The following is a 26564-nucleotide window of genomic DNA, read 5'->3' as shown; positions in this document are numbered from 1 at the left end:
TACCCCGACAGCTGAATGGTTTAGGGACTGTGAACATGGACTGGTGATTGCTTTGTGAACAAAAAAGTGGGGGAGTTCATTTTATCATTGCATGTGCAACACAGCGGTTGTAGGTCTGTGGTCTTTGGCCTGACAGCTTTAGTAACTCCTTCTGTATGGTCTTGCCATACGTGAAACTGTGATGCATTAGTAGCTTGGCATGGTGGCACACATGAAGTGCTGTTCCAACTTGCGAGCTGCCCACGCGTGGTGCTGCGGGTGGTTGTTGGTAAGGGCTGGGGTCGGCTTCTCCTTCAGCTGCACATTCTCAGCTATGCCTGTTGGTGGTCCATGCACTGCCTGGAGGTCAGCAGGCTACAGTTGTTAGCCGTGAGCCACGTCCTGCTTCAAATGTGTACCTTTTATTTCTCTTTCTTCCAGTGAGTAGCAAGGTGAAAACTTTGTGTCATTGTGGTCATTCTTCAAACCTGGACCATGTTTTATAGCTTTATTCTGTTTCTGAAGGTTGCCGGGTGAGCTACAAGCAGTCACCCTGAGCAAATGAAGTGCTTGCCTGATGCCAAGAGACGTCTTCAAGAAATACCTGCTCGGTCCAAGCCATTCTGCAGAGGCCTTGGAAGGCTGTTCTCAAAGTGTCTTTCTCTAAGCCTAGGCTACCGTTTGTTTCCACAGTGTCTTTTTTTTAGCAGCACCCCCATTCTCTGCTTCATCTGTATTTATCATCTGAAGATGATGAACGTGCAATTGAGATTAGGAAAAGCACAGTCATCATTGAACCAGTATAACTGCACTGGTCTCAATAATTTGCATTTTTTTTACTCGAAAGGAGAGAATAAAAAGTCTGCTTCAGGGCCAGCAGAGCTCACACTTTCTAAACAGTTTAGTAATCACCTTCCATAATATACTTTAGTCTGAATAAGGTTTTCCATTCTAGTATGTGTACTTCTGACTTTTAATGTTTATTTTAAAGCAGATGGTAAAAGGCCAACTTTATTCTGAGTGCTGTGTCAAGCTAGGTTTCTTACACTTCTATTTGAACAGTGGAAGAGGAGATATATGCAGTGATAGCCTAATCTTACTCTGTGTTGGTTGTGTCCTGTCCTTCCCCCTCATCCGTCACCCCCATGTCTCTCTGTTTTTATAGGCAGAAGTGGTGGTGGTTGCTTATGGCACTGCTTCCCCTGTGCCCTGGCTTCTGAATTGGTTGAAGACCAGCCAGACCTGAGCTGCCTGAGCCTTCTGGAACACAGAGGCTCTTGCTGAGCTGGTGATGTTCATCTTCCTGTCTTTGCCCTCAGCTCCCCTGACTAGTAGACAAAATTCAGAGTGAGGAAGCAGAAAAACTTTTTTTTTTTTTCAGTGCTGGGCTGTGACAAGCTCTCCCCCATCCTTCAGAGGAGGGACTGAAGCTGTGGTGTGGGACTGATTTCTGAAATGTGCCTCATGGCAGCTTCATACGCACTGTCTTTAGGGTCAGGCTTTGCAGTCGTTTAACCTGATTTAAGGGCAGGTGGCTGCTGTAAAAGGATGCTTTCTCCCTCTGCCCACCGCCAGAAATATCATCTGTGCAGGAGGTGCGACAGTTCTAATAGCTTGTGCAACCATGAGTGAGGCTGCATAGCTGTCTGCTCCGATCACACTGCCCTTGCCAGAAAACAAACACAAGAATTAGTTGTATCAGCAACGAGCTGATAAACTGCGTGAGTGGTTAAGTGACATAAAGTCCGTGGCAGAAGTGAATGGGGTTGCTCCCTTTGGTGTCAGACTGCGATCAAGTGGGCTTCAGGCTCGTCTGGGATTGGGATGGGTACGCAGCAGGGGGAAATGGGGACGGCAAGGAGGGATGCAGTGGGTGACTGGCGAAGGAGGGTGTCACCTGGAGGGTGATAGGCTTTTATTACTATCGTGACATGCTACCCCTTTCACAGGGTGTCTGCCAGGTGGAGTAGCTGGCAAACACCAGTACTGGGCAACTGCTTGTTGCCCTATGGCTTGAACTGGTGGCTCCTCCAGTCCATGCATACTGCTTGAGTGCCTCGCTGCAGGCAAGGTCACTTTCTTGCAGGGTTTTTTTGGTGCTGCTCTTTAGCTGGCATAGTAAATGTTTCACTTTTTCCCTCTTCCCCCAGGTGGCTTGGGGAAAAATTGAGCTTTATCTTCCTGTTTTGGGAGTTAAAGTTTCCAGCTTACCAGTTTGCAGAGGAATTAATTTAACAAAGCTTGGTAATTTTAGGTTTCACGATGAAAGAGAGGCAGAGGTGTGTAGAGTGTAAACCTGTTTGGGAAAGGGGTGTGTTTTTGGAGGTGTGATGTTTCCAGTGTGATGTTGAGTGGGGCATTACATACAAAAGACCACTCCTACAGCTGCTCAGCTGAAGTAGTCCCTGCCCTCGGTTTCTTTCTTGACACACCAGTGTGTGACCTGTACAGGTAATGTGTGTGGTTTGGGGTTGTTTTTTTTGTGACCCCCTCCATCTACAGTTTTCCAGTGATGATCAAGCCAAGGCCCCCAGTCTCAGCTGGCCTGGGCACTGTCCCTAGCAGTGGGAGCAGCAGCTCCCCCTTCTCTGTCCTTCCATGGGAGAGTCACTGGAGGTGCCTCCTCTGGTTTCCTGAAGGGCCTGTCCCCAGCTGGGTGAGGGATTAAGGCTGATCCCTTGCACAGGTCTGAAACTTTGGAGGGAGTGAACGGCCCATTTTGGGAACCTCTGCCTTAAAATGTTTGCCAAATATGTCTGAAGTACCCTCTGGCCGAGGCAGGTACAGAAGAGAGTCCTACAGCCCCATGCAGCCATGTTCTGTGTGTCCCCTCTTCCCCCAACCCCTTCTGTCTGCAGCAGCTGAGCTGTGAAGTTTTTGAAGACAAGTCACTTTTATTGCACAACCCCGATTCGTCTCCCAGGCAGCTTCATGTTGTGAGCTGAATGACACGTTAGTCTCTTTTGGGGAAAAAAATAGATTTTTAGCATCATGCATATTCATGGAGCTGCATTATGGTTGCTGTGACAACCTCACCACCGGCAGTCAAGATCAGTATGTTGAACTTCTGTCTCCAGTCCCTGTGTTGTACCGTAGTGCATGTTACCTGGCTTTCCACTTTTTTTTCCCCCTTACCTCCTTCCGCCAAGCAGTGGACAATTTAAATTGTTTCAGAGTTGATGCTTAATTAATAGCTGCATCTAATTAAGCCTGCAACACTGAAGCACAACTTTCTGCTCGCTTCCGACCTGTGTTAATCAAGTGTTGCTTCTGCCAGCAGTCTGTAACGCAGAGGAGATGATTCTGGTGGGGTTTTCTTTGTTCATCTCCCTTTAGCTCAAGGGAAAAACAAATGTGAATTGCTAAGCATAATATTTCTCCACACCGTAGGTAGCCTGATAACTTCATCTCTCATGCAAAAAAAAACCCAACAAAGTCTATCCCCCTAGTTTACCCCTATCTAGTCTAGTCTACCCCTAGAGTTTTAAGGACCCCTGACCCTGAAAGGGTTGGGAGCTTTCAGCAGGTGCCACTCAAAACCAAAAGGCAGTTTGCTCTGTGTATGCATTACATCGCGTTATAACCCTGGGGCTACAGGTGATGTAATTTGAGGAAGACTTCAACAGACTGTGACGCGAAGGTGGTGACTAATTTCAGGATGAACCTCTGGTGGGTTGAGCGTGGGGAGAGCTCAGCTCTGAAGGTCAAGCTTTGTGTGTTTGTTGGTGTCGGAAATTGAGGGCACTTGCGCAACGCTTGTTACTTCTGCAGAGTGTGTGCAAGCTGCTCTTGGCCAGTCCAACTGGATGTTTGGCTCAAAGTATTGCCATTTCTTGATTTCCAACGGGAAATGATGACATCGTTCTGTACAGAGAATTCAACATGTTGCATAGTCCTGGGTGATATGTGTCTCACAGGGGCACCGTTCATGAAGGGGACGCATTGAGTGAGGTGTGTGTCTCTCCTGCGTGCGTAAGCGTCTTGTTGAGTTGAGCTTAATGTAAAATTTTCTGGAAAGCTGCCAACCTCATCTGTGCAAAACCACTCCCTGTTGTTCAAGAAGAGACGTAGTGGGTAACGTTTGGTTTCTTTCACAGCTGTGAACCTTCTGGAGAGCAAACCAGGAGAAGTGTCTGCACAGGGGGAAGAAAAGCTGAGCAGACAAGGATCTCTCAAGTGCAGTCAGTTGATCTTTCCCTGCTTAGTTTCTTAAATATTAATAAGTACAAAATGTTCAGACGGTGACTTGAGATTCTGTCCATTAAAATGAGAAACTGGGGGTAAAAAATTATGTAGTGAGAGGGAACTTTTTGCGCAGAGCAGTATGTAGAGCTGGACTGTGAAGCTGTTGTAGGCTTAGATGTACTTACTGATGTTTCCGGTTCTAGTTAGACATATCCAGAAAACACCACACTAAGCTTTGTTTTCAGTATCAGTTGGTGTGTGGATGGCCCGAGTGTATCTTGTTGTGTTCCTGCTCTTCGGTCAACTCCTTTAGGATAATAAATAGGCAGGAGCATTTCAGTGAAGTAGTAATAAATACCTAACGTAATCCTGATACTTTCCACTCCCTCAATTTGCATGTCCCTCCCTCATGATAAGACCGAATCATCCTGGTGTTGACACCGTGTCTGTGTTTGTTCATCCACACACAGCCTGGCTTTTCTGGGATACCAGAGCTCTCACCCTGGACTTCTGCAAAAAGACATTTTGAGATTGAAAGGAGAATGTGAAGCAGGTGGGGTGTAAACCAGAGATATGCTAGATTTGCTTCAACTCCAATGTTGTCTTCAGCTTTCTGAAACGCCATTTTTCTAGCAAAAGGAACACAGGCGCTTTAGAGGTTACTTTGCCGTGTCATAGTCTTGTATGGCCTTTTTGACCTGAGATGAAATTCATCCATGATGCGTTAGTGGCTTTTTTCATTGTTTCCCCCCTCCAGGCTTCAGATGGACACTTGCTGAGGATGCTGTTTGACTTTGTGTATTGGGTTTGCGTCTTGTTAACAGCTAAGGAAAACTGAATTGTAGTGCTGTGAAGCAGAGTCCTTCCTCCGACAAAGCGCACATGAAGATTTAGCTGTTCAATCTATGCCCAGTCTACTGGGCCACATACTCCGATTCAGTATATTCTTTTGTAAAAACTAGGTGCAACAACAGAAAACTGAAACCTATAAGCCACTTGTAGGAGACTCGGGGACGAGTAAAGGTGGATTTCAGACAGCAGCAGTGCACTGAGTGATGCCCTTCCCTGAGTTCCCTCCTCCCTTCTGCCTCTCAAACTTGTTTTTTCTCTACTTAGCATGAGTTTGGAATGTGTGAATGTGTTGGTTTGAGGTTTTGGGTCTTGATATATTTGTTTAAACTGAATGTCTGACAGTTATTTGGGGGTTTTCATATTAGGTCCAAATAAATTCTCTCTTCTCTAGTCCTCTGTAAAAGGGTGCTTCAGCCTTGAATGAAGTGCTTTAGCAACTAGATATTAATGGGAATTAAAAAAAACCAAAACGAAACAGGACACCAAACTCTAAAGATGATTTTAGTTTGGTTTTGGTTTTGTTCTAAGTGTGGAAAATAGCAGGCCTTTTTCACTAATCAAGCCCTGTATACATAAACTGTTGCCTGTTTTTTTACTAGGTGGTTTGAGACTTCAGGATAACTTTTACAGGCTGCTGTTTAATTTTGCTAGTTTGACCTCTGCTACTCCAATGAGAGAAATAAAAGCCACCTTCTTAAAAACCTGGGTGCCTGTATAGCCTTGTTTGTAAGCATGTTAATGTAAGATATCCTTACTATGTTACGACAGAGGGACTGCTAGTATTATTAGATCTGGCTGAGGTGAAACGAAGTTGGACCTAAATCGGTCTTGCAGAGTCAGCGTCTGCCTTGCTGTGCTCTGCAGCGCTTTGTGTTACAGCATTGAATGTGGGAAAGGTCTTCTGTTGCTTACATTAATGGTAGGGTGTTTGTATGCAGAAATAAGCTTGATTGGGAAGGATGGATTTGATTTTATTTTGCTTAAGTTAATAATTTGTAAGCATGATAGCAGTTTTAGTTCTTATTTATGTTGTGTGGTAATGAGAAAATTATTGTCACCTGTATGAGAGCGTTTACAACATATGGGGTTAAAATAGTTGTATTTTTATTACAATTTCACAATATTTGTTTATGGCTCATTTGAAAGCAGAAGAAGATGCATTCACACTCTTGAGCTCGGCATGTACAAAACCGCATGTTGGCTTTGGTGTTGTTGGTATGAGGAGTTATTAGAAACAGCCTTAAACTTGGAGCTGAACCAGCTGAGGCCAGGTTGTGGATGGGGAGATGGGAGAGGGTGAGGGGATGAATAGTGATGATGGTGAAGCAAGTGGATTTGATATTTAGTTACTGTATTTTACAATAAAGCTAATTCTAGGTAAGATTCTGGTCTTATGTTTTGCAAAAGTTTCCTCAAGCTTATCTAAATTTGACCCAAGCTGCTTGGAATAAAAAGTCTTTGAGAAGCTTTTTTTTTTTTTTTTTCAGTGAGACTGAAACTGCTGAAATGTCACCATATTTATTGATCTTTATCTAAAAAAAAAAAGTTGCTGGTTGCGAGAACAGGCTGCTGACATAAAAAGCCTGTCTTAGATCGCACATTTGGCTGGAGGCCAGATAATGAGTTTCTATAGGAGCTTGTTGGCAAGCTCAGGTTTTTGCTTAGGTTAATCTAATGTAACTGTACGTAATCTGGGAGCCTGGTGCACTCAAAACAATTTTTAGACAAAATGATTGTATTATTTTTAAATTATAACTGAGAAGATATTTTTATATAACAGCTTCTTGTAGTTAAAGCACTTAAAAATGTCTAGGAACAGGATTTTTTGCTGTTTCCTCTTTTAACGGTCAACCTACTGAATAATACTTTAAAAAGTATTGGCACCATTGACATATCATTTTGCTTGTTTCTGTGTTAGAGAATTTAAGCCATCTCTGTTCGGTGGAGTGATCTGTTGGTGTTTTAAAGTAATGTTTGCATTTTTAAAAGACTGGGTGGTAACACACTTAAGAGTAGATACATCAGTTTTACCAGTAAAGATACCATAAGTGTGTTCATGGGTGCATCTCTTGGCCAGGTTATTCTGTGACTAAGGCTGAAATGCACGAACCATCCTAGGAGGAGGCTGGAGTTTAGGACTTGGTGTTCCCAGACGATGTCCCAGCCCAGGCAGGTATGCTACTGGGCCTTTTCACCCCGCTCCTGGATCTTTCATTCTTCATTGCCTGAAGGCCAAGCTTGAAGAGTAGAGTCGGAGTTTGTTTTGTCTTGAGATATTTTTGTTGCTTCTTGCTTCTTTTGTGAGATAAGTGAATGTGAATCCACTCTAAGGGGAAAACTGATCTCGCATCATTGTCCATTGACGTGCTGTACGTGCCAGGCTATAAAAAGAGGTCTGGATCCAGCCCTGGTCTTTGGGGAGCAGTGGACAAACGTGGCTTTAAGAGGAGAATGTGGAGGACTCCTGATTTTGCCCAGGGCAGCAATGCTCATCTGCAGCCTTGAGCTAACTGCTCCATCCTTAAGAGTGATGGAGAAGGTTTGGGGTGCATGCTTGTTCTCCATTGGTGTAGGCTGATGAGTGCCAACCAGAAAAGGGATAGCACTCTACCATCCTTGTTATTTCTTTGTATAGCTGTATCATTAACAGTGATTAATGTTATTAATCATTAACAGCATGGATGACATACAAACAGGGTTTGGTTTACAACTGCTTTGCTGTAGGTCTGACTTACATGGTGTGTAAAAGTGGTTGAACATAGATGGAGATCTTTGAGATGGGAGGGAGTGTGGTACAGTTGTGCCGGTGCTTATCAGAGGTTTAAACTTCCCTGATAACATTTGTTCTCTAGTAGCTATTAATAGTAGGCCCTAGAGATATTTCTGGATGTGATAGCTGACAAGTTTCTTCATCAAATAGTCAATGAGTGAGCAAGAAGTGTTCCTATTTTAAACTTAGCTTTGACAAGTAATAGAACTTCAAAGAAAGCTGCTCATGGAAAATAACCTTGGTGTGAGTTACCGCAAGTGATTTTCTTTAAGCAAAATATTAAGCACAGGGCTGCAACTTAAAGCATCTCTGATAAAGGAAGAGTTTTGTGCCGTTTTTTTTTTTTGCCAGCTGCATTATAGGGGATTTGTATTAGTTTCAAACTTGTGTGTTTAAGTGAAGGGTGCTAATAAACCTTGGCAGAGGTGCAAACTAAGGCAGATTTTGAAGGGAACGATCTGGTTTGAACTTGGTGTGAATAGTCACTGCCAAAGTGTTAGGGTAAGTGGAGAATCCGTAGGGAAAGACAAAGCTCTGTTGAAAAGAAGTTTGTGTTAGGAGGTGAGAATTGCCTCAAGTGCAAAGGCTGTGGGAGCCAGTGGCAAAAGGCTCTTCTTTCTTGCTCTTCATTTACACGCCTGAAGTGATGCATGTCTAGGGCTGCCTTTGTTTTTTCATCTCACACCCGTGCCTGGGATGATGTGCATGAAGCTAATCATGGTTTTTAATGACCATAGGGGGAAAAGAGGATAGTAACAGGAACAAGTGCCTCAAAATAAATTTTTGGCGCTGCAAAAGACCATTTGGGAGAACATTGCAGCACTGTCCAAATGGAATGCTCTGAGCTGAGGAACAGAGTTTGTAGGAGAGAAAATTGTGTCTGGTTTACTATAAAGTGCCAGAGCAGTAGCTTGCTGGAGTGGCAGGATCAAGGAACTAACTTTTTTTTTCTGAAAAAAAAAGATGGAGCTTGAGACCTTTTTGTACAGAGTGTGATACTTTTAGAGCATTGAGTTGGGCAGATTTGGCAGGTCTGGTTTAAATCAGAAATGGTACAGCACAGTGCCTTGGAAAGTTACCATTACAATGAGTTTACATACATAAATTAAGCTTTCTTCTATTGCCTTTTAAAAAGCAAAATGCTTCTCCCAATATGATTTATGATTTAAGTATTGCTCATGTCAAATACTATCTCTGGAAGTAACATGTCCTGGACGTTTCTCGTTCCTCCAGATGCTGGGGCACCTGCATATTCTGCAAAAATGCTGGCTGTGCTGTTTCTCTTACAGTAAAGTTTTGGTCATGGTAGTTTAAAAAAAAAAAAAGTGAAAGCATCACTAATAAAGCGATTCTCCTTTGTGTCTCAAAGGGATTAACAGAAATCTAGCAAAGGGTATAGAAGATTATCAGTAGTGGTAATTCTAAGAATCTTGGCAGTGCATTTGAATGAATTATCGTTGATTTTAACAATCTCCAGTTTTTGGTGGGATGTTCTGCATGGGTCTGTCTGGTGGCTTTCTTCAATAAACCATTGGTACTTTCTGTTTTCTTAGCCTGAAGCTGTAGGGAGATATGATAGCCTTGCTACTGAGTTGCTCCATTTTTTCTGGGAATTTAAAGATTGCTTGTGAAGCTTAGTGGATTTTTCATGTCTTTGATTAGAACTATCATCAAGTTGAAGAATGTGGGCTTATCAGCTAAATGTGTTTTTTGGGTTTTTTTGTTTCAAGTAACCTGTTAGGAACTGACTTCCTAATCATTCTTTGGAGTGCAGGTTGTTAGCTTGTGCCCATTCTGACTTGCTTTAAAAATAGCCATGAGAAAGAGGCCCTAATAGTGTGGGAAGATGGTAAATCATCAACTACTGAAAACCAAACCGTGCATCTGTTACGCTGTGGAAAAAAATGCCTGTTAAAAAGCTAAGCTGCAGCACGTTTTTCCTCCAGTGGCAGGAAGGCCCTTGAAAGATGGTTAGAGGTAGTTAGTGATTAGAATGCGCGTAGTTAGGTTTATTGAAAGCTTTCTAAGTTGTTCTTGATGTCTTTTTTCTTGCAGAGACTCCAACCGTCATGTTAAGGTAAAGCAGAAAAGTGCAGTGCTGAACATGCTAAAGAAGTTGGACAAAATAAGGTTCAGAGGTCACAAGAGAGATGAGTTCCTTGATTTAGCAGAGTCTCCAAATGCTTCAGACACTGAATGTGGAGATGAAATCCCGGTGAAAATACCTCGAACGTCAACTCGAGACAATGAAGAGCTAAGAGACCCTGTAAGTACTGGATTTAAGTTTTTTTATATTATGTTATAAAGTGTCAGGCAGAAAAATAACAGAAATTAATAATTCTTTGTCTCTATATTTTGGATTTAACACTTGAACATTTGTGGACTAGGAAGTAAGCTTCCAGTAAAAGGCTTCCATTTTGTGAAAAGATGAAATTAATTTTTTAGTATTAGGGTTTCCTGTCCCTGCTACTGTTTTTTAGATGTTGCGGGTTGACAGGTTTGTTAACCTTGGATGTGCTTCTGAATGCTGTCTGGTTTTTACTTCTTTTGTTGATTTACTAATGAACAGATCTGAAGGAAAGACTTCTGAGAAGCTCCTATGTCGCTGCCCAGGACTGTAGGGATAAGACTTCTGGTGGCTTCATTAGAGTTAGAGGGTCACACCACCTTGTTCTTCACTGCAGTGTTGTATCCAGTAATGCTTATGTGCTATAGAGCTGGTTTAAACTATGCAGGAGGTGAGTGAGGCTCTTCAGGTGCTAAAGCTTTTTGGTGCTTGCAAGCAGAAGCACTCAAACAGACTTACCTTTCTAAAAGACACTGTTTCAGGAAAAGTTAAATATTGGTTAAAAGAAAAAAGTAATCCTTCTTTAACTGTTAAAAAGTGACTGTGGATCCTTGAGCTTGGAGTGCCACAATCTAAATTACAATTTTTCCATTTAACTGTTTTCTAGAATGTGACTTGGAAGTCAAAATTTGTACCACCCTATTTGGAAACTCACTGTGCAGATTTTGTCTCCAAAATGTGGTCAGGCTGTTGCCTGAAAGCTCATTTCTAGCAGCACAGGGCTTGCTCAGCACAGGTGTTAAACTAAAAGACTTCAAACTGTATACACTTAAGCATCTCCTTTGGGGTTGACAGCTTGTCTCTTCTTCTGTAGCTATTAGTTTCTTTTTAAATTAAGGTGGGCTTGTATGGTGTCACATACAGTCCTGCTTATACGGAGCTCTTTTGCCCGATTTTTTTCCTATAATCATGGAATAAACAAGTGGTAATGACAGAGCATTTTTCTGTCACAAAAAGTCTATTGTATGCGAATCCTCAATCTCCTCAGACAAGGAAGGTCTGTTAAATGCCTTTCCTTTGCTCTTGTTCTACTGAATGCATCTGTCATTTGTTAAGACATAGGTATTGTATATACTGGGACTAATCTGTGCTTCTGCCCTTCAACATGGTATTTTCTGAGTTCGTTGTAGGTAAATACTGGTTTGTTTTCATTAAACTTTAGGCATTATATTTATTTAAAGGGAATCCCCTTTGTATCTAATCAGAAGGATCTGGATGGCAGAGCTAGAGGGTACAGAAAGATCAGTCTTAAACCCTAGATGCTATTTTCTGTATTTCTTTGGAGGACAGTAGCTCCAGGATGGTATGGTTGAGGGAATAGAGAGGTAAACCTACAGTTTTGCCTAGTTACAAAGCCTTGCAGCTGCACATCTGTGGTGATGGCCTCTGTTTTCTCAAATTGTTCTGCTCTGTACTGAGAAGGTAGTTTGAAGAGAAACACTTCGCTTTCTGGCTGATTACATACTGTTAAGTATGCTATCGTGGTCTAAGTCCTTGGGATGCAGTTGAGTATAATTTAAAAACAGAAGGGGGGAGGAAGCAGCAACAACATCAGAGGACTTGTTTTGCTTTGGTCCTGATGTTCAGGAGTTACAAAGCCAGTGTGATGCTGGAACAGCCTAAAAGCAGCAGCAGCTGTGTTTCAGATACTAGCAAAATAAGCAAACTTCTATGAGGAAAGTGATGTCACATATAAGGGATAAATTTCAGATGGGAAGTTTGGGGGATCAGCACTTGGCCCTTGCAGGCATCTGTCCCATTAAGCGCTGCTGCCCATCCATAAAATGAAGGGAGAAGAAACAATCCTCTATGCTGAAGAGGTGCTGAGAGAAAATAAAGTAATACTTCTATGTTTAAATCAATATTAAAAGAGTGGCTGAGATCGTGTGAACAGAGGAACTTTGAATTATGTCTCTGTTTCTTATTGAAACCAGATGCTTGAGTTGTACTTGAATTGTTTTTAATTCAGTGACTAAAACTCAAATCTTAAATTGCTTATACAGGGGAGGTTTCTTTTATAGGCTCTGTAAGCAACTTAGCATTATACTTCTATTACACTGATCGTGAGAAGACCGAGTCTCATTGATTTCTTCTTGTTTTGTACCTTTGGGGAACAGTTGAAAGCATACAGAAGTCAGTGCAAGTCTTGTGCATAAGCTGAAGTTGGGCCGCGTGTCTTTTCAGATAGATGTGAGCTGTATTGTGCTTCCACTTCTGTTGCTTCACTGTTTCTAATAAAATCTGAGTACGGAACTGATGGGCTTGAAAGAGCAAGATTGGTGGATTGGAACTGAGCATAGATGTGCAAAATTTGAGTCCTGGTCCCCTTACCCATATCTTAAAAACATAGCTGTCTCTGACTCCACTGTCGGCCATTCCCTTGGCAAACGCTTCATCTCTGCCCCTCTCTACACATTTGGGTTTTTTGTTTTTTGTTTTTTTTTCCCTTCAGTCTGGTGTATTAATCGTTCTGGAGCCATTAAAAAAAAATCTCTGTCTATTAGAGCAGTACAGCACAGTTATGTGAATGAAAGGCCCTTCTGTACTGTGTCTCAAGGGTACATAGTGCACTTAGAAACGCGCACGTGAGATGCCTCTTCTTTATGTATGTGTCTGAACTTGACGAGCATATGCAAAAACTTGCCACAAATGGAGGCTTTGGAGTAAAAAGCCTTGTCATAAAAGCTTGTGATTGCACAGCCCTGACCATCTGCAAAGCAGAGCATCCTCTGTTGCACACCCCCAACAAGTGAAGTGAACGTTCAGTCCCAGGCCGCAGGGACAGCAGTGGGACTCAGTCCCAACACTTCGTATGTCTTCCTGAAGTAGCACATGCAAAATTTACACCCTGTTGAAGAACAGAAAGGATGGCCAGATGAGGTCATCTTACATTCTGTGTCTTAAAACTGTGAGCTTCACCTGTTTAGTTCAGTAATAAACATCCTGACTCGTGTTTGGGTAAAGCACACAGCTTCCTTCCTCCTGGTAGGAGAGCCCTGGGGTTGGAAGGATTTGTTATTTTCCTTTGAATTCTCCCCAGCGGCTTCTGAGACTTTTTGTTCAAAAGGTGCCTTTCTCTTAGTTTGAACTAGTTTGGTCTTAACTTACAGGCTGGCTGTTTGCTTGTGTGGGTACTTTTCCCCCCTCTCGTTTAAATGCCCTGACTACCAGGTATGTCTTGGATAGCAGGTACTTTCTCAGGTCTCTTGAGAACTTGGATACCGTGATCAGATCATTGCCAAGACAGCCATTTTAGTTAACAAATCATCTCTTTGCGAAGTATCTCTTGGTTCCTGAATGGCTTCCCAGATTTATTCCTCCCTTCCCTCTTTACCATAGGTGGCTGGCTGTTTTATTTTAAAGCAAGGACATTCAGCACTGTATGCAGCACTGCTATTTCTGCATTGTTTTGTAAAAACACCACAATCACGAAATAGGTAGAGGGGGTAACCTGGTCCATTCCTACTTCCTAATAGTGAACGTATTAGCATTTGTCTTGTTGTGAAATTGGAAATTCGGGTAGTGTTGCTGGCTTTGTAATTGAAGTCCCCTTTACTCAGTGCCATCATGGTTTCCTGTTCTGTAGATGCAACATGGGTTCCTTCCTGCTAGATCACAATTCTTCACCTCAAAATGGTTTAAAACATTGCTCCGGCACCTTGGTTTGCTCAGATGCAAATGTTCAGGGGTGGGGACTGTGCCCTGAAAGTCATAGATCATCCTTGTATTTGCCAATTCTGCCTCGATTTGCCTCATTTTAATGTATGTCTCATCATTTTATGCTGTAGATAAGTTTGTGTACTCTTAATGGCACAAATATCCTGTTTTTATAAAAGGAAGAAAATATTCGGTACTACATACAGATATATGAATGAACTGGTGCGGAGGAGGATCATGTCCCCTTCAGCAGAGGGGAGGGAAGAACAAATTGTGGAGATTCTACACTAACCTGGCAGTAAGCATTGCAAATAGAAGCGCTCTCATACCTGGCATATTGTACTGAAAGCAGTCTAATCTACTTATGCAAGTTGCCCGCCAGTGTGCTAGGATTAAATCTGAGTTATTGTGGTACAGAAAACATTAATTTAATTGCTGTTCCGGTACAGTTTGGCTTTTCCTGAAACATGTCAATTAAAACCTTAAATACTTCGGTATTGGTCACCTCATTTATGATTGGAAGATACAAAGCATGATGCTTGGAAGAAGGTATAAAGCATGATGCAAACATTACAGTTAAGATATTAAAATCTCTAAACCTGGGTAGCACTAGATTCTTTTTAAAATTTATGTAAAACATAGCTGTGTTTTAAGAGCCTGCCAATATGGGTGTGCTTCCCAGAACTGCTGCTAAGGATTAACTACTCATGCAGATGCTTTCATTCTTCAGCAGTGTTGTTGGGTTTTCCCTTTCCTTACAGCAGGTAAATGCAGCAGCCACAGGGAACCCTTTTGTAATTTGAAGTAAGAAAATGAACATGAAGTGTCATTTGAGAAACTCAGGAGACTATGACCTCTCAAGACAAGCTCTGTAGTTTGTTGTATTACTGAAGAATCATGGAATAGTTTGGGTTGGAAGGGACCTTTAAAGGTCATCTAGTCCAACCCCCCAGCCGTGAGCAGAGACATCTTCAACTAGATCGGGTTGCTCAGAGCTCCCTCCAAACTGACCTTTAACACTTCCAGGGAATCTGCCACCTTCCTGGACAACCTGTTCCAGTGTTTCACCAACCACACTGTAAAAAATTTCTTCCTTCTATCTAGTCTGAACCTACCCTCATTTAGTATAAGCCCATTACCTCTTGTCCTATCACTACAGTGCCTACCTGACTTTTTTCTCCCCTTTGCTGCTCAAATGAATGCAAAAACAAAGTTTTGTATTTTAAACTACCTCTTCCCTGTGCCATGTCCCAGCCACCGCCAGGCCCTGAGGAGTGACTTGGGTGGATGTTTGTGCACCCCGGGGCTTGGCACACCGTGTCCGTGCTGCTCCCCATCCTCTGTGTTTGAGAACTGCTCCTCTTTAGGTTAATTACAAACTTGGAAATGAGACCAGCTGTTTGTTAGATATTCCTAGAGATAAATCATCCATGTATGATGTTGTGCAAGTAAAATAAAAGGAGAGAGTTGGCCAGTTACATTTCTGTGTGATGCTGTAGATGTGCTACAGATGGAGAGGACAGATCTGCATCTGCTCGATTAAAAGTGACTCAGACCTTTTCCGTGGCTGTACAGCGAAGGTGGTGTGGGTGCTCAGTGCGCAAACCAAATCCCGGGGCTTGAAGGATGATGGGGGTTTGGGGAGGGAAGGCAGAGAGCTCTCAGGCTGGGAGGTGCTGTTATGAAAAACCTGAACTGCAGATGGCTTGAAAAACACATTTGTGGGTAGTTGTGTTTTTTCAAATCCAGAACTGGATGTGGCTTGGAGCAGCAACTCTGAACTGTGATAGTGGGTTAGAGGCAGTCTGTCGTCATCAGAAATCTTCCTTTAACCCCCCTGGCTCTGACTCTCCGTGCTCAACTCTGGCATTTTGCTGGCTTCCTATGCACTGCCAAGTCTTCTGCACAGTCCTTGCTAAGTAATAGTGATTGCCAACATTTTAAGAGGGCTCCTGTGTCAAATACTGTCAAAACTAGAGAGGCAGAAGGAAAAGCCCAAATCTGTGGAAGCCTTCAAGGCTTTTACTGTGAGTCAGAAGTAAGAAAAGGCATCTGTAGTTAAGTTAAAAGTGTTGTTAATCCAGCCCGAGTCCCAGCACTAGCCTGCAGAGAGAGCAGAAGAAAGAAACATTGCCCAGTTAGTGCTGGAATTAATACATGATAATTCCTTTTGTTAACTTGTGAGTTGAGTCAGTTATGGTAATTTCAGACAGAGGTACTTTTTGAGTTCAGAGGCAGGCAGTTGACCTCCAGCAAATGTATAAACCTTATTTCTTATCTTTTTAGACCATTAGCGCCTCTTGACACAATGAGGTGTGTAGGTATGGGGAAAAATCTTCTGGGACAAAAGAAGCATCTGCTTAAATGTCTCCCGTATCACTATCCTGGACATGCTCAGTTTTCTGAACACTTCTAACTTGTATTCATTAATGCCTTATGGTGTCACTAATTTTGGAAACTGTGGGCTTTGTTTTGCACCAGACTTGTATCACTGTATCTTACGACTCTGTTTAAACCATTTTATTACTACATTATAATTGCACGATCTGGCTCCTAGTATTCTTAGCAAGCAGCCTTATGTTTTAACTTAGTGGATTTTTTTCCTTTTTTTCTCTAACTTAGAAGGTCATTGTAACCTTTTAGGATTAGTTTAGTCATGTGTACCTGCTGATCTTTAAACCATTAACCGATGTCAGACTTCTTGGGTCCAATGCTTTAGCAGATACACACATTTGGAAACTTAGAAAAAATTGTGTTCATCTGTATCACTCAGTCCCCAGTCCTAGGGGTCTTTTGCTTTTTCCTGGTTGCTAGGAGGCACAGTCAAGGTATCCTGGGCTTTAATTAATGACTTAACATCTCTGAAGAAGCAAAAAGGGAGCTGCTTCTCTAGATGGATTTCTGAAATGTAGCTCATCTCTTGGTGAAATACCTTGACTATCTTCAATGAGGATGAAAACTTGAATATGATTAGGTATTTGCTAGCCTCTTTCTTCTTCCTCTCCTCCCTCACCTCAGTCTCTGTGTTCCTCTCCCCACTACAGCACATGGGCTTGGGGACCAGGGACTGGTTGGGCAGGAGCCTAGGTGCTGGCTAGGGTTGCAGCCAGTTCATCACATGTTGTCTCTGCTGCTCCTTCCTCCTCACACTCTCCCCCTGCTCCAGCATGGAGTCACTCCCACGGGAGACGGTCCTCCACAAACTTCTCCAATGTGGGTCCTTCCCATGAGCTGCAGTTCTTCACGAACTGCTCCAGTGTGGGGTCTTTCCACAGGGTGCAGTCCTTCAGGAACAAACTGCTCCAGCGTGGGTCCCCACAGGGTCACAAGTCCTGCCAGCAAACCTGCTCCACCATGGGCTCCTCTCTCCATGGGTCCACAGGTCCTACCAGGAGCCTGGCCCAGCACAGGCTCTCCATGGGGTCATAGCCTCCTTCAGGCATCCGCCTGCTCTGGCTTGGGGCCCTCTACAGGCTGCAGGTGGATATCTGCTCCACCATGGACCTCTGTGGGCTGCAGGGGGACAGCCTGCCTCACCATGGTCTTCACCGTGCGCTGCAGGGAGATCTCTGCTCCAGTGCTTGGAACACGTGTGTGTGTGTGTCCCTTCACTGATCTTGGTGTCTGCAGGGTTGTTCCTCTCACATATTCTCACTCCTCTCTTCCAGTTGCTGTTCCCCAGCAGGTTTTTTTTCCCCCCTTCTTAAATACATTATCCCAGAGGCGCTACCACCATCGCTGATGGGCTCGGCCTTGGCCAGCGGTGAGTCTGTCTTGGAGCCGGCTGGCATTGGCTCTATTGGAGATGGGGGAAGCTTCTGGCAGGTTCTCACAGAAGCCACCCCTGTGAAGCCCCGCTACCAAAACCTTGCCATGCAAACCCAATACATGAGCAGAGACTGTGAGCATTCCTGATGAGTACAGCATCTTGCTCTTTGACCTGTATGTGATTTTATTTATTTATTTTTGAGCAGTGGCATTGTTTCTTTAGACAGGTCCATAGGAACTCCTGCATGCTAGGAGCAGAGATTGTCCCTTTGTACCAGATCACAGACTCACAGAATGGTCAGGGTTGGAAGGGACCTCAGGAGATCATCTAGTCCAATCACCCTGCCAGAGCAGGGTCACCTACAGTAGGTTGCACAGGACGGTGTCCAGGCGGGTTTTGAATCTCTCCAGTGTGGGAAGTGGATATACAATATAGAATGCTATGCTTTAATGCTTGGGCAGCAATCGGTATATTAATAACATTTTCCTTTCGCATGTCTGTAGAGCATGTTGTAAGAGTACTGCTGTCTGACTTCATCCACACCTTCCTCCTTGGGGATTTCCAAGTGTCTGCCAAGTGATAGCACTAAATCTTCTGGTGTAAATAAATATGACATATCTTTATAGATAAGAAATCAACACAGAGGTTAATTGCCACCCCATGCTCATCTGAAAACAGACAGCAGTTACTCCCCAGCAGTGGCTGGAGTGGTTGCAAATGGCACATCTTAGTGCACCTCCCTGGCTAGAGGCAGGTATGAATGGGAAATCTGGAGCACGGGGAGGACGATGCTGCCCCAGGGTCTGTCCATCTCTGCCGTGCCATGGTCCATGCTGGCTCCGAAGTGGAAAGCAGCACAGGGCTGCTGCTGAGCCAAGGGCTTCTGCTCCCCATGGCTGTGGATGTAACTGTGCTGCTTTCAGGACTGGAAATAGCATCTCTGCCTGGCACTGTACTGAGTGAGCCCAGGTGGGGAGTTGGTGCCAGGTACACGCCATGCAGTAAATGCCTACCAAGTGCTAATTTGCCTGTATAGACAAATTCTGAGGCTTAAACTCAGCATCTGTTCAACTCAAGCGAGAGAACAGATGTTTAATAGGTATCTCCACACTGGTTTATTTTAAAAGTGCAAATCATTCCCAACAGTGGAAGTACTTTGCCATCAGTGAGCTTTCTGCATATCTTTCCTAAAACATAGAAAATGTCTTTTAATTAACTCTCTTGTAGATTACTTGAGTTTATGTACGTATGTAATTTAAGCTGTCATGGTTAAACGTATGCAAGCTGACTTTTGAAAGCAGTGCAGTTCCTGTATGTTTTCAAAACTCAGACAAGGGGTGGGGGAATGGTTAGGGCTGGTAAATAAATCCCTTTTTGTTTTGAGATCATTTTTTAGATGTAGGCTTCGGTAATCTAGCACTTCAGTTTTGAGTATAAGCTGTTGGAGAAGTTCCTGTAATTCTCGTTGGCAGACTCTTTGTACCTGGTGGTGACTGCACACGGTGCCTGAACAACCATTACCCAGGAGATGCCCTCACCCACGCTTTCTTTGGCTGTCTGAAAATGCCCACTTCATGAGAGAAGGACAGCATCACCTGTCTTCTGCTGCATGGGCTTGGGGTTTTTCTGTGCTCCATTCATGGAGGTGGCAGTGGTCAATTCTGTTCTTAACTAATTAAGTCACACTTTAATTCTTGCATTCTGCAGTATTTGTAGTGCTGAGTTCATTCGAGGGGTGCTGGTAAATTGGTTGAGACACACAATCTCCTGACTCTTGCCTCTCCTGGCCTGCCAGGATGAGCTTCTGGGCACCAACCACATCCTCCAGCAGTAACTGGGCTGTGCTGGAGGGCGGGGAGCAGAGGACCCCTGTGCTGGTCTTCCTTGCAGAGAGACTGCGGTTCTCAGAATTACACATTCCATAAATGGATACTAAAGTATACAATATGTGTTTTCTAATAAATGTGAATATCTGGAAAAGTATTACCTTTGCTAGCTCCACAATTTTATATGTCAAGTATGTTGCAATGACCATTTATACGGTGGGAGGAGGAGAGGGACGGTATAAATATGCCTTTTAAATCAGCCAGAAGAAAGGCTAAATGATGATGCAGCAGAACTGATGGCGGGGGGGGGAGGGGGAATCTTTGTTTTCTGTAACTCCCTGGGGTCTGCAGAAGTAAGTGGGTTCTGTAAACTCACATGGGAGATGCTGTGCATTTGATTAGCTTCCACTCATTTATTGTGGTAATTTAATGCTGAATAAGAAGCATGCAGAATTGTTGATACTTGCATGTTTCTCACGTGGCTGTTTCTTTAGTGACCCAGAAGAAGGTTGATCTATTTAAATGAGGAAAAAAAAAAGAAATGTGCCTCTGAGCTGTCAGTGTGTTCTTGGTTTCTTACAGGCTGGTCCAGGGACCATCATCATGGCTTCAGGAGTCCAGGATTTTAACAGAACGGAATCTGACAGGCTGAATGAGATCAAAGGTCACCTGGAAATAGCCTTACTGGAAAAACACTTTTTACGTAAGTATAAAATTAATGCCATGTGGAAATGAATGGCTTAAGCCTACTGAAATAAGGCTTCTCTAAACTGCAGAAGTTGGCATCAGAATTTTGAGGTGGGCTGATGCACAGATAGCACGTGGGCTGATGTGCAGATAGCACATGGGCTGACACTTCTCAAGGAGGAACTTAAAAGTATTCCCAAGGTTTCTGGGTCACTCGGATATTTTTTTTCCTCATTGCATTCCTCAGAACATACCTCACTGCATGACAAAAGCTGCTTAGTTGAAGTCCTGGTGTTAACATCTTCAGGTTATCTTCGAATTAACTCAACCTTAATTTGGTTGCAGTGCTTTTTGTCTAGTAGTGATTGTAAGAAGAGATTTCTGAAGGGGAGACCAATGCATTTCCTTGGCAACTGTTTCAACATGTAGTATGTCTTAAAACATGTGTCGTGTCTCTTAACAATATATGAATTACTGGTAAGTGGTATAAGAAGTACAGAAAAGAGTGTAGATTTCAAGTGTTACTTGTTTGGTTTTGTGTGTGTGTGTATACATATATATGAGAGACAAAATTGTCATTCATGGCTAGAGACACCAGTAAAACTTTTTGGACTTTGTCTCAGCAGACCTGAACGGCTGACTTGTAAGACAGCATAGTTAAAACTGAAAAAATGGGAGACAAGCATTCTGTTAACTTGGTAGAAGTAGAAATCTCTGTAATAAATCAGTGAGATTTCTTGCTCAATTGCTTCCCAAAATAGTCATTTTAATGATTTTTTTTTTTGAAATTCAGAATATGAGGGTTGGGTTTTTTCTGTATTCAAAGCTTGTCAGATATGTTCTAAGAGGTAGAAATAACGAGGCTATAGATTCTATTCAATTTCTAGCTTATAATCGAACAAGACTTGTGTTATATCTTCAGCGTATTCTCAAGGAATTGGAATTAATTTTCTGTGACTTTTTATCATTTCACAAGATTTCTTTGATTTTTTTTTTTTTTCCCTTGAATATGAGAGGGAGGCATGATAAATGAGGCTGGGCAAGAGTTTATAGTGAGCTGCTATCAGCTTCCACTGGTATCTGGAAGAGATATCACGATTGGAACAGCAAGCAAAAACTGTAAGCTCTGTTTGACTCGCCTTGTTGGTTTCAGTGGTTTATTTGAATTCTTATTTAACTGAGCAGTACAGAGTTACCACGTACTCCTTCTATCCCCAAAGACGTATTGCTTAAGCTCCTGTTATCAAATAATTTTTTAAACTAGATCGGACATTTGTGATTTCCTGATGTAATCTCTTGTGTAACAGACACAGTAGGACTTCCCAGAACTGATTTCTGTTTTGAACTAGGACATGTATTTTGCTATAAAAACATTATATGGTTCCCAAACACTTCCATGGCTGGTGAGTCTGTTTTCAGTCCTTAGTATGGGATTACAGTAACCATGTGGGAGACCCGTTTTTGTGAATATTTTTCTTCTTCAGGTTCATGCTGTAGTTTGCAAACCTTCAGATCAACCATGTTACCACTTTTAGCTGAATCTGTTTCCTTTGCACAGACCTTTGTAGCAGACTCCAAGGTAAAGGGTAACAAAGCTCACCCGTTCACGTAAACTTTGAGCAGGTGGTTGGAGGTTCAGGCCAGTGGGGTAGTTCAGCTGGGCAATGTGGGTCAATCCTATGTGACTCCAGCCCTTACTCTTAGGTCACGAGCTCTTTACCAAAGCCTTAGGTTTGCTTTAGCTGCAATTATAGTCTTGTCCTGGCAAGTTGGTTGCAACTCTGTACGGAAAAACAAGAGAAAGAATGATAGGTAGAGAAATAAGAACATTAACACTCATCCCTTATCCACCCACTCCCTCCAAAATTTGGGCTGAAATACATAGAATCATAGGATAGTTTGAGTTGGAAGGGGCTTTTAAAGGTCATCTAGTCCAACCCCCCTGCCATAAGCAGGGGCATCTTCAGCTAGACCAGGTTGCTCGGAGCCCCTTCCAGCCTGACCTTGAATGTTTCCAGGGATGGGGCATCTACCACCTCTCCAGGCAACCTGTTCCTATGTTTCACTAACCTAATTGTAAAAAAATTTTGTCAGTTGGAGTGAAGTAGGACCTCACTTTTTGGATATGGTTCATGTATTCTTTTCTTTTCTTCCTTCTTCTTTTTGGGTTAATGTGTTTCGGATTTTTTTTTGTACTAGAAATGATTCAGTATTTTTTTCTTCCTAAAAGTGAACTGATGGTGAGCAGACAAACATTCTTGAAATGTGCAGTTTGTTTACTTTAATTTTCCTTTGGAGGAAAGCCTGGTTTTTATTTTTTTTTTTAAATCCTACAATAGATAATTTTTTTTAAGAGGGCTAGTCACTCAACTGTACTTGCATACTATTTTTAATAATGGAATTCCTTAAGGACACCTTTTTAGAATTGTCTTTTTACATAAACTGTTTGTCATTTCCTCATACTCCATTTCTTCCATCTAGGTATGCAGAAATCGAAGCAACTACCGTGCGGGAGAAATATTTAAAGTTCCACACAACTGCTTGTTAATGTGTTGAGTTTCTAATCATTATCAGCCTGATCCTGACTTTATTTTTGCCTCTTCTATGCTTCTTATTTGTATGGTGGTGTTATTAGCCACAAGGTTTAAGGAGGAGAAATTTCCTCTTGGCTATATATGATGTATAATATGCACATAAACAACACACCTCCAAGTCAGTGTGGATTTGTCGTTGCGAGTACTTGGCGAAAGCAAGAGCAGACTACTTGTCTCCTCTGAACTCCATTCAGCCATTAGCAGGCACAAGTAAAAGTTTGGCTGAGTAGTGTTTTTGGTGAAACACATCCCAAACCTAACTGTATCCTCTAAAAGCTGCAGAGGAAATCTGGAGCAAATAGTTACTGGAGACAAACAGTTGTCTGTAAATGGAAACTGTCTTCATCTAAGATGCCAGATGAATCTCTTCCTTAGCGAAGAGATAATCTAAACATTGGGAGAAGTGACGGTGGAGAGGAATTGCTTAGCGCGTTGCATGGCTGTAAATGCAAATAAAATGTGACTAGAAATGTGAGGGGTTTAAGCTGCAGACTGACAGGAGGATGAGGCACGTGGAGGAAGGGATCTTGGATAATGACATCTTAAGCAAGGGAGGGATCAGCTGATTCTTCCAGCCAAAAGGGCTAAAGTTGCTTTTCCTGTCTGTGGGGGAATGGTCTTAATCTCTGTAATCTAATGGCTTCTTCTGAGCCTTATTACAGGAATGATGAAAACACACGAGTGGGGTCTGGTGAGGCTGCGGCATCAGTAGCACAAAGAGCTTCATCTGCCGGACCTCCAAATGCATGTGGATGGATAAAGCCTTGTCTTGGAGCTGTTGCCATCAGAATCATCCATTTCTCAAGGGCTTTGTGTATTACTATAACCTTGTTTTTAATGCACGTGAACACTGCCTTGGTGCTAGCTGAGGGTTCAGGTTGGGAACTGGGGCAGCTAGATTGATGTGCTAAGGTTAGTAGTGGTTTTAGTGCTTCCATTTCAAAATCTAGTTTTATCTAAACAAGAAATAAAAACATGCTTGCTGCCTTTCAATTTGAAAGACAAAATCATAGGCAGTATTTTCCTAGGTTTGAGCCTCATTGGGGTAAACATCCTGTTTCTTTTCCCATTACTGTTTGTGCCTGTTTCTGGAGAGCAGTTTTGCAGATAGCAGCACTCTGGTCCTGGTGCTACAAAGTGCTTTGTAAGCACATGTGCATCCAATGGTTCACATGAAATATTAGCTAATTCTCAGTTAAGGGTGTTAAATCTTTCGCAATGCTAATTTTAGCAGTTCAGGGAAGTTGGTGATAGCAGCAGCTGAAGGTAAACAAGCCAGGTGACTGTTAGGGAAGAGGGTTAGTCATAAACTGGTAAATGGAAGAAACGCCACCTGAGGATGAAAAGCTTTAGGAGGAAATAAAGTCCTCTCCCACAAGGGTTTTGCATTCCAGTCTGTACAGCAGGCTGTGGCAGGAGTCTCCAGGGGCTTAAGAAACTGCTGTTTTCGGTTATGATTTTTACACCAATGTTACAAAAGAAGTTGGGATTATGCTTCTTCCCCATTGAAATTTCCGCTTCCCCACACTCTTTGTTCTCATGTGCCTTTTTAAACTTTGTATGTGACTAACTTCACAGTGTTTTCTCTGGCTTCTACTTCTTGGTATGAGGTTTCTACTTCTTGGTATAAATAACCCAATGATTCTTTCTAAGAAGAGCAACCAAGCAGAGTACAAACCTCATGAAAATAGAGGCGTAGAAAACCATATGTGGCCCTCAGACAAATCTGGGGTGTTAAAGTGATAAACCTTAGAGGTTAAGTGTCTGGTGGTGGTTGTGACCAGTACTACAAAGTCCCGTTCTGTACAGAAATGCTAATACCTCCTCGAACACCCATAGTAATTGTATGCAACAAATTGACTTATGAAGCTGAGTCAGAGTCCAATTACCAACTATGTCAGAATACCCTGGGTGTAATTTCTCCTGACCTGAGGGTCAAACACCTGCAGTAGCAGAGGCAGAAAGGAGCAGAGGAATAGATTCACTGCATTGGTTTTGCTGTCGTCTTACTGACGTGGCAGCCTATAGTCACCTTTGGTTCAGAAGTGCAATAAAGAGTTGGTTTCCATAGCAGGTGGAGACCCTGGTAAGAGAGTAAGTAGCTGCTGTGTATACCGGGGGCACCCAAGTACCAGCTATGGGCCATAGTAGCCATTCCTTGCTGGATGGTCAACCCTGGCCAAGGGTTCCCAACGCTGCTGCATGGGCTCCTAAAGCGTGCTGGCATTGGTGAGCACCGAGGCTGCTGTGGCAGTGGAGCTTACCCTGGGCTTCTCACACCCTTTAGTCCTCTCCCTAAACCTCCTAAGCCTCCATTCTTTCAGTTTAAAATACTGGACTCCCTGACGCTAACAGGGTCTTCCTGGGACATCCGCATGCGTCTCTCAAGCTTGTGGAGTTCCTTGGAGGAGTGTGGTTTGCATATGGTGACTGGTGGGGAATCTTCTAGAACGTTCTCCCTGGGCACCCAGAAAAGCCGCAGTAAAAAGACACAAGTCCAGGCTTTGTTGCAGAGCTGTCTATTCACTAGAGCCACTCACTTGCTTTGTGCTTAAAAATTTAAGTTTTTCTAGGTCTGACTTCTGTCTGGGAGACATTTCAAAAACTACAAAAAGTTTTGTAAGAAGAGTGGGAAAGGTTTTCCTTATACCCAGAGATGCTTACATGGTGCACCATGTGTATTGAGTTCATGTCTAGGCTTCCTGGACAGAAAAAAAACTCCAAAACTCTGGCTTCATTTTCCTGGAAACGTTGTTGGAAGAGGCAGTTGTAAGCAGGTTAGAGCACTTGCCTGGTGTTTAAGAGGCCTGAGCGCAGACTAAGGAGGATTCAGACCTCCATTTCTCATCTGTGAAGACTCTGCTCTGACTCGTGGAGGATGGGTTGTGCTCTTCCTCGCTCTCAACTTGGATTCCAAGAGCACAAGGTTTCTGAGGCCAGTGGAGAGGGAAAGGATGTGACTCCAGCCCAGTGTGGCAGCAGGCTGGAGTCTGGGCTCCTTGTTCTGGACCTGGCTTGTACAATCTGTGCTTGACGTTGGACAGTGCCACCACAATGGTGGTGGCATGGAGATGCCGGAATGCTGGAGGGCCCAACCCAGGAGGTTCACGTGCCATCACAACACCTTTTTATGGGGCTAATTAACCAAAGTGCAGTGCTGCACTGACAGAGATTTATTGTTTTAGTTCCTCCACCAGCTCGAACAGATGCTGCCTGCGCATAGCGTTCTGTAGGTGGGGCGTGCTCTTGCTTCTGCCTTTTTCGTGTGCCCAGCTTGGCTTCATGAACTGCAGAGTCGTTGTGAAAGCTTAAGCAGGGCCATGGTCAGCACTGCTGTGCCTGTCCCTTTTGTGTAAATGGGCTGGAGATTTTGGGAGCCCCATGTGGAACCTGCCCTTCCCTGCTCAGCTTAGTAACACAAAAGCCTTGGAACAGCCTGTTGCTATTCCTGAGACAGACATTATTTCAACGTTTATAGCTTGTTTCACTTCTGCCAAAACCAGGGACTGAAAACAGTTCCTGCAATAATGACAAAATTTTTGCATTTCCCTTCATTTTAGAGGGATTCTGTAACTTTTCTGGCATTTTTAATCTCTGAAATGTCTGAAAATGCATACAGCAGCAGTACTTTTCATGACTTTCAAGCTGGCAAAAGTGTATCTTGCAATAGAAAACTTCCCACTTGATGTTTTGAGAAGGGGATCTGTCTCAGTAAGCTATTGATTTTTAAGATAGTTTGCATATTTTCAGGAAGCTTAATTTAAAATTCTTTGTAATGAAAGGAAAAGGATCCTGTGCCTGTTGTAACACAATAAAGTTCCACTGAAAACACTATATGTAAAGTTACTAATTGGTTGTTAGCGTAACTATTTTGTACATACCATAGTAATAACATCTT

The 26564-nt window shown here is 43.0% G+C and overlaps 1 protein-coding gene across 1 annotated transcript in view; it reads left to right on the top strand.

The window, feature by feature from the left end:
- The first annotated feature begins 9837 nt into the window (after nt 1–9837).
- The window catches only part of GRAMD4 (GRAM domain containing 4), a 54365-nt gene continuing 37638 nt past the window's right edge, over nt 9838–26564 (top strand). The window contains exons 1-2 of the mRNA XM_009883215.1: nt 9838–10052; nt 19968–20088. Coding sequence (XP_009881517.1) covers nt 9891–10052; nt 19968–20088 — 283 coding nt within the window. The 5' untranslated portion in view covers nt 9838–9890. The remainder of the gene's footprint in view (nt 10053–19967; nt 20089–26564) is intronic.

This window comes from Charadrius vociferus, unplaced genomic scaffold (genome assembly GCF_000708025.1).
Source record: "Charadrius vociferus isolate BGI_N301 unplaced genomic scaffold, ASM70802v2 scaffold363, whole genome shotgun sequence".
Classification (NCBI taxonomy): domain Eukaryota; kingdom Metazoa; phylum Chordata; class Aves; order Charadriiformes; family Charadriidae; genus Charadrius; species Charadrius vociferus.
Note: the sequence above shows the minus strand (reverse complement) of the source record. Positions and strands in the feature narration are given on the sequence as shown.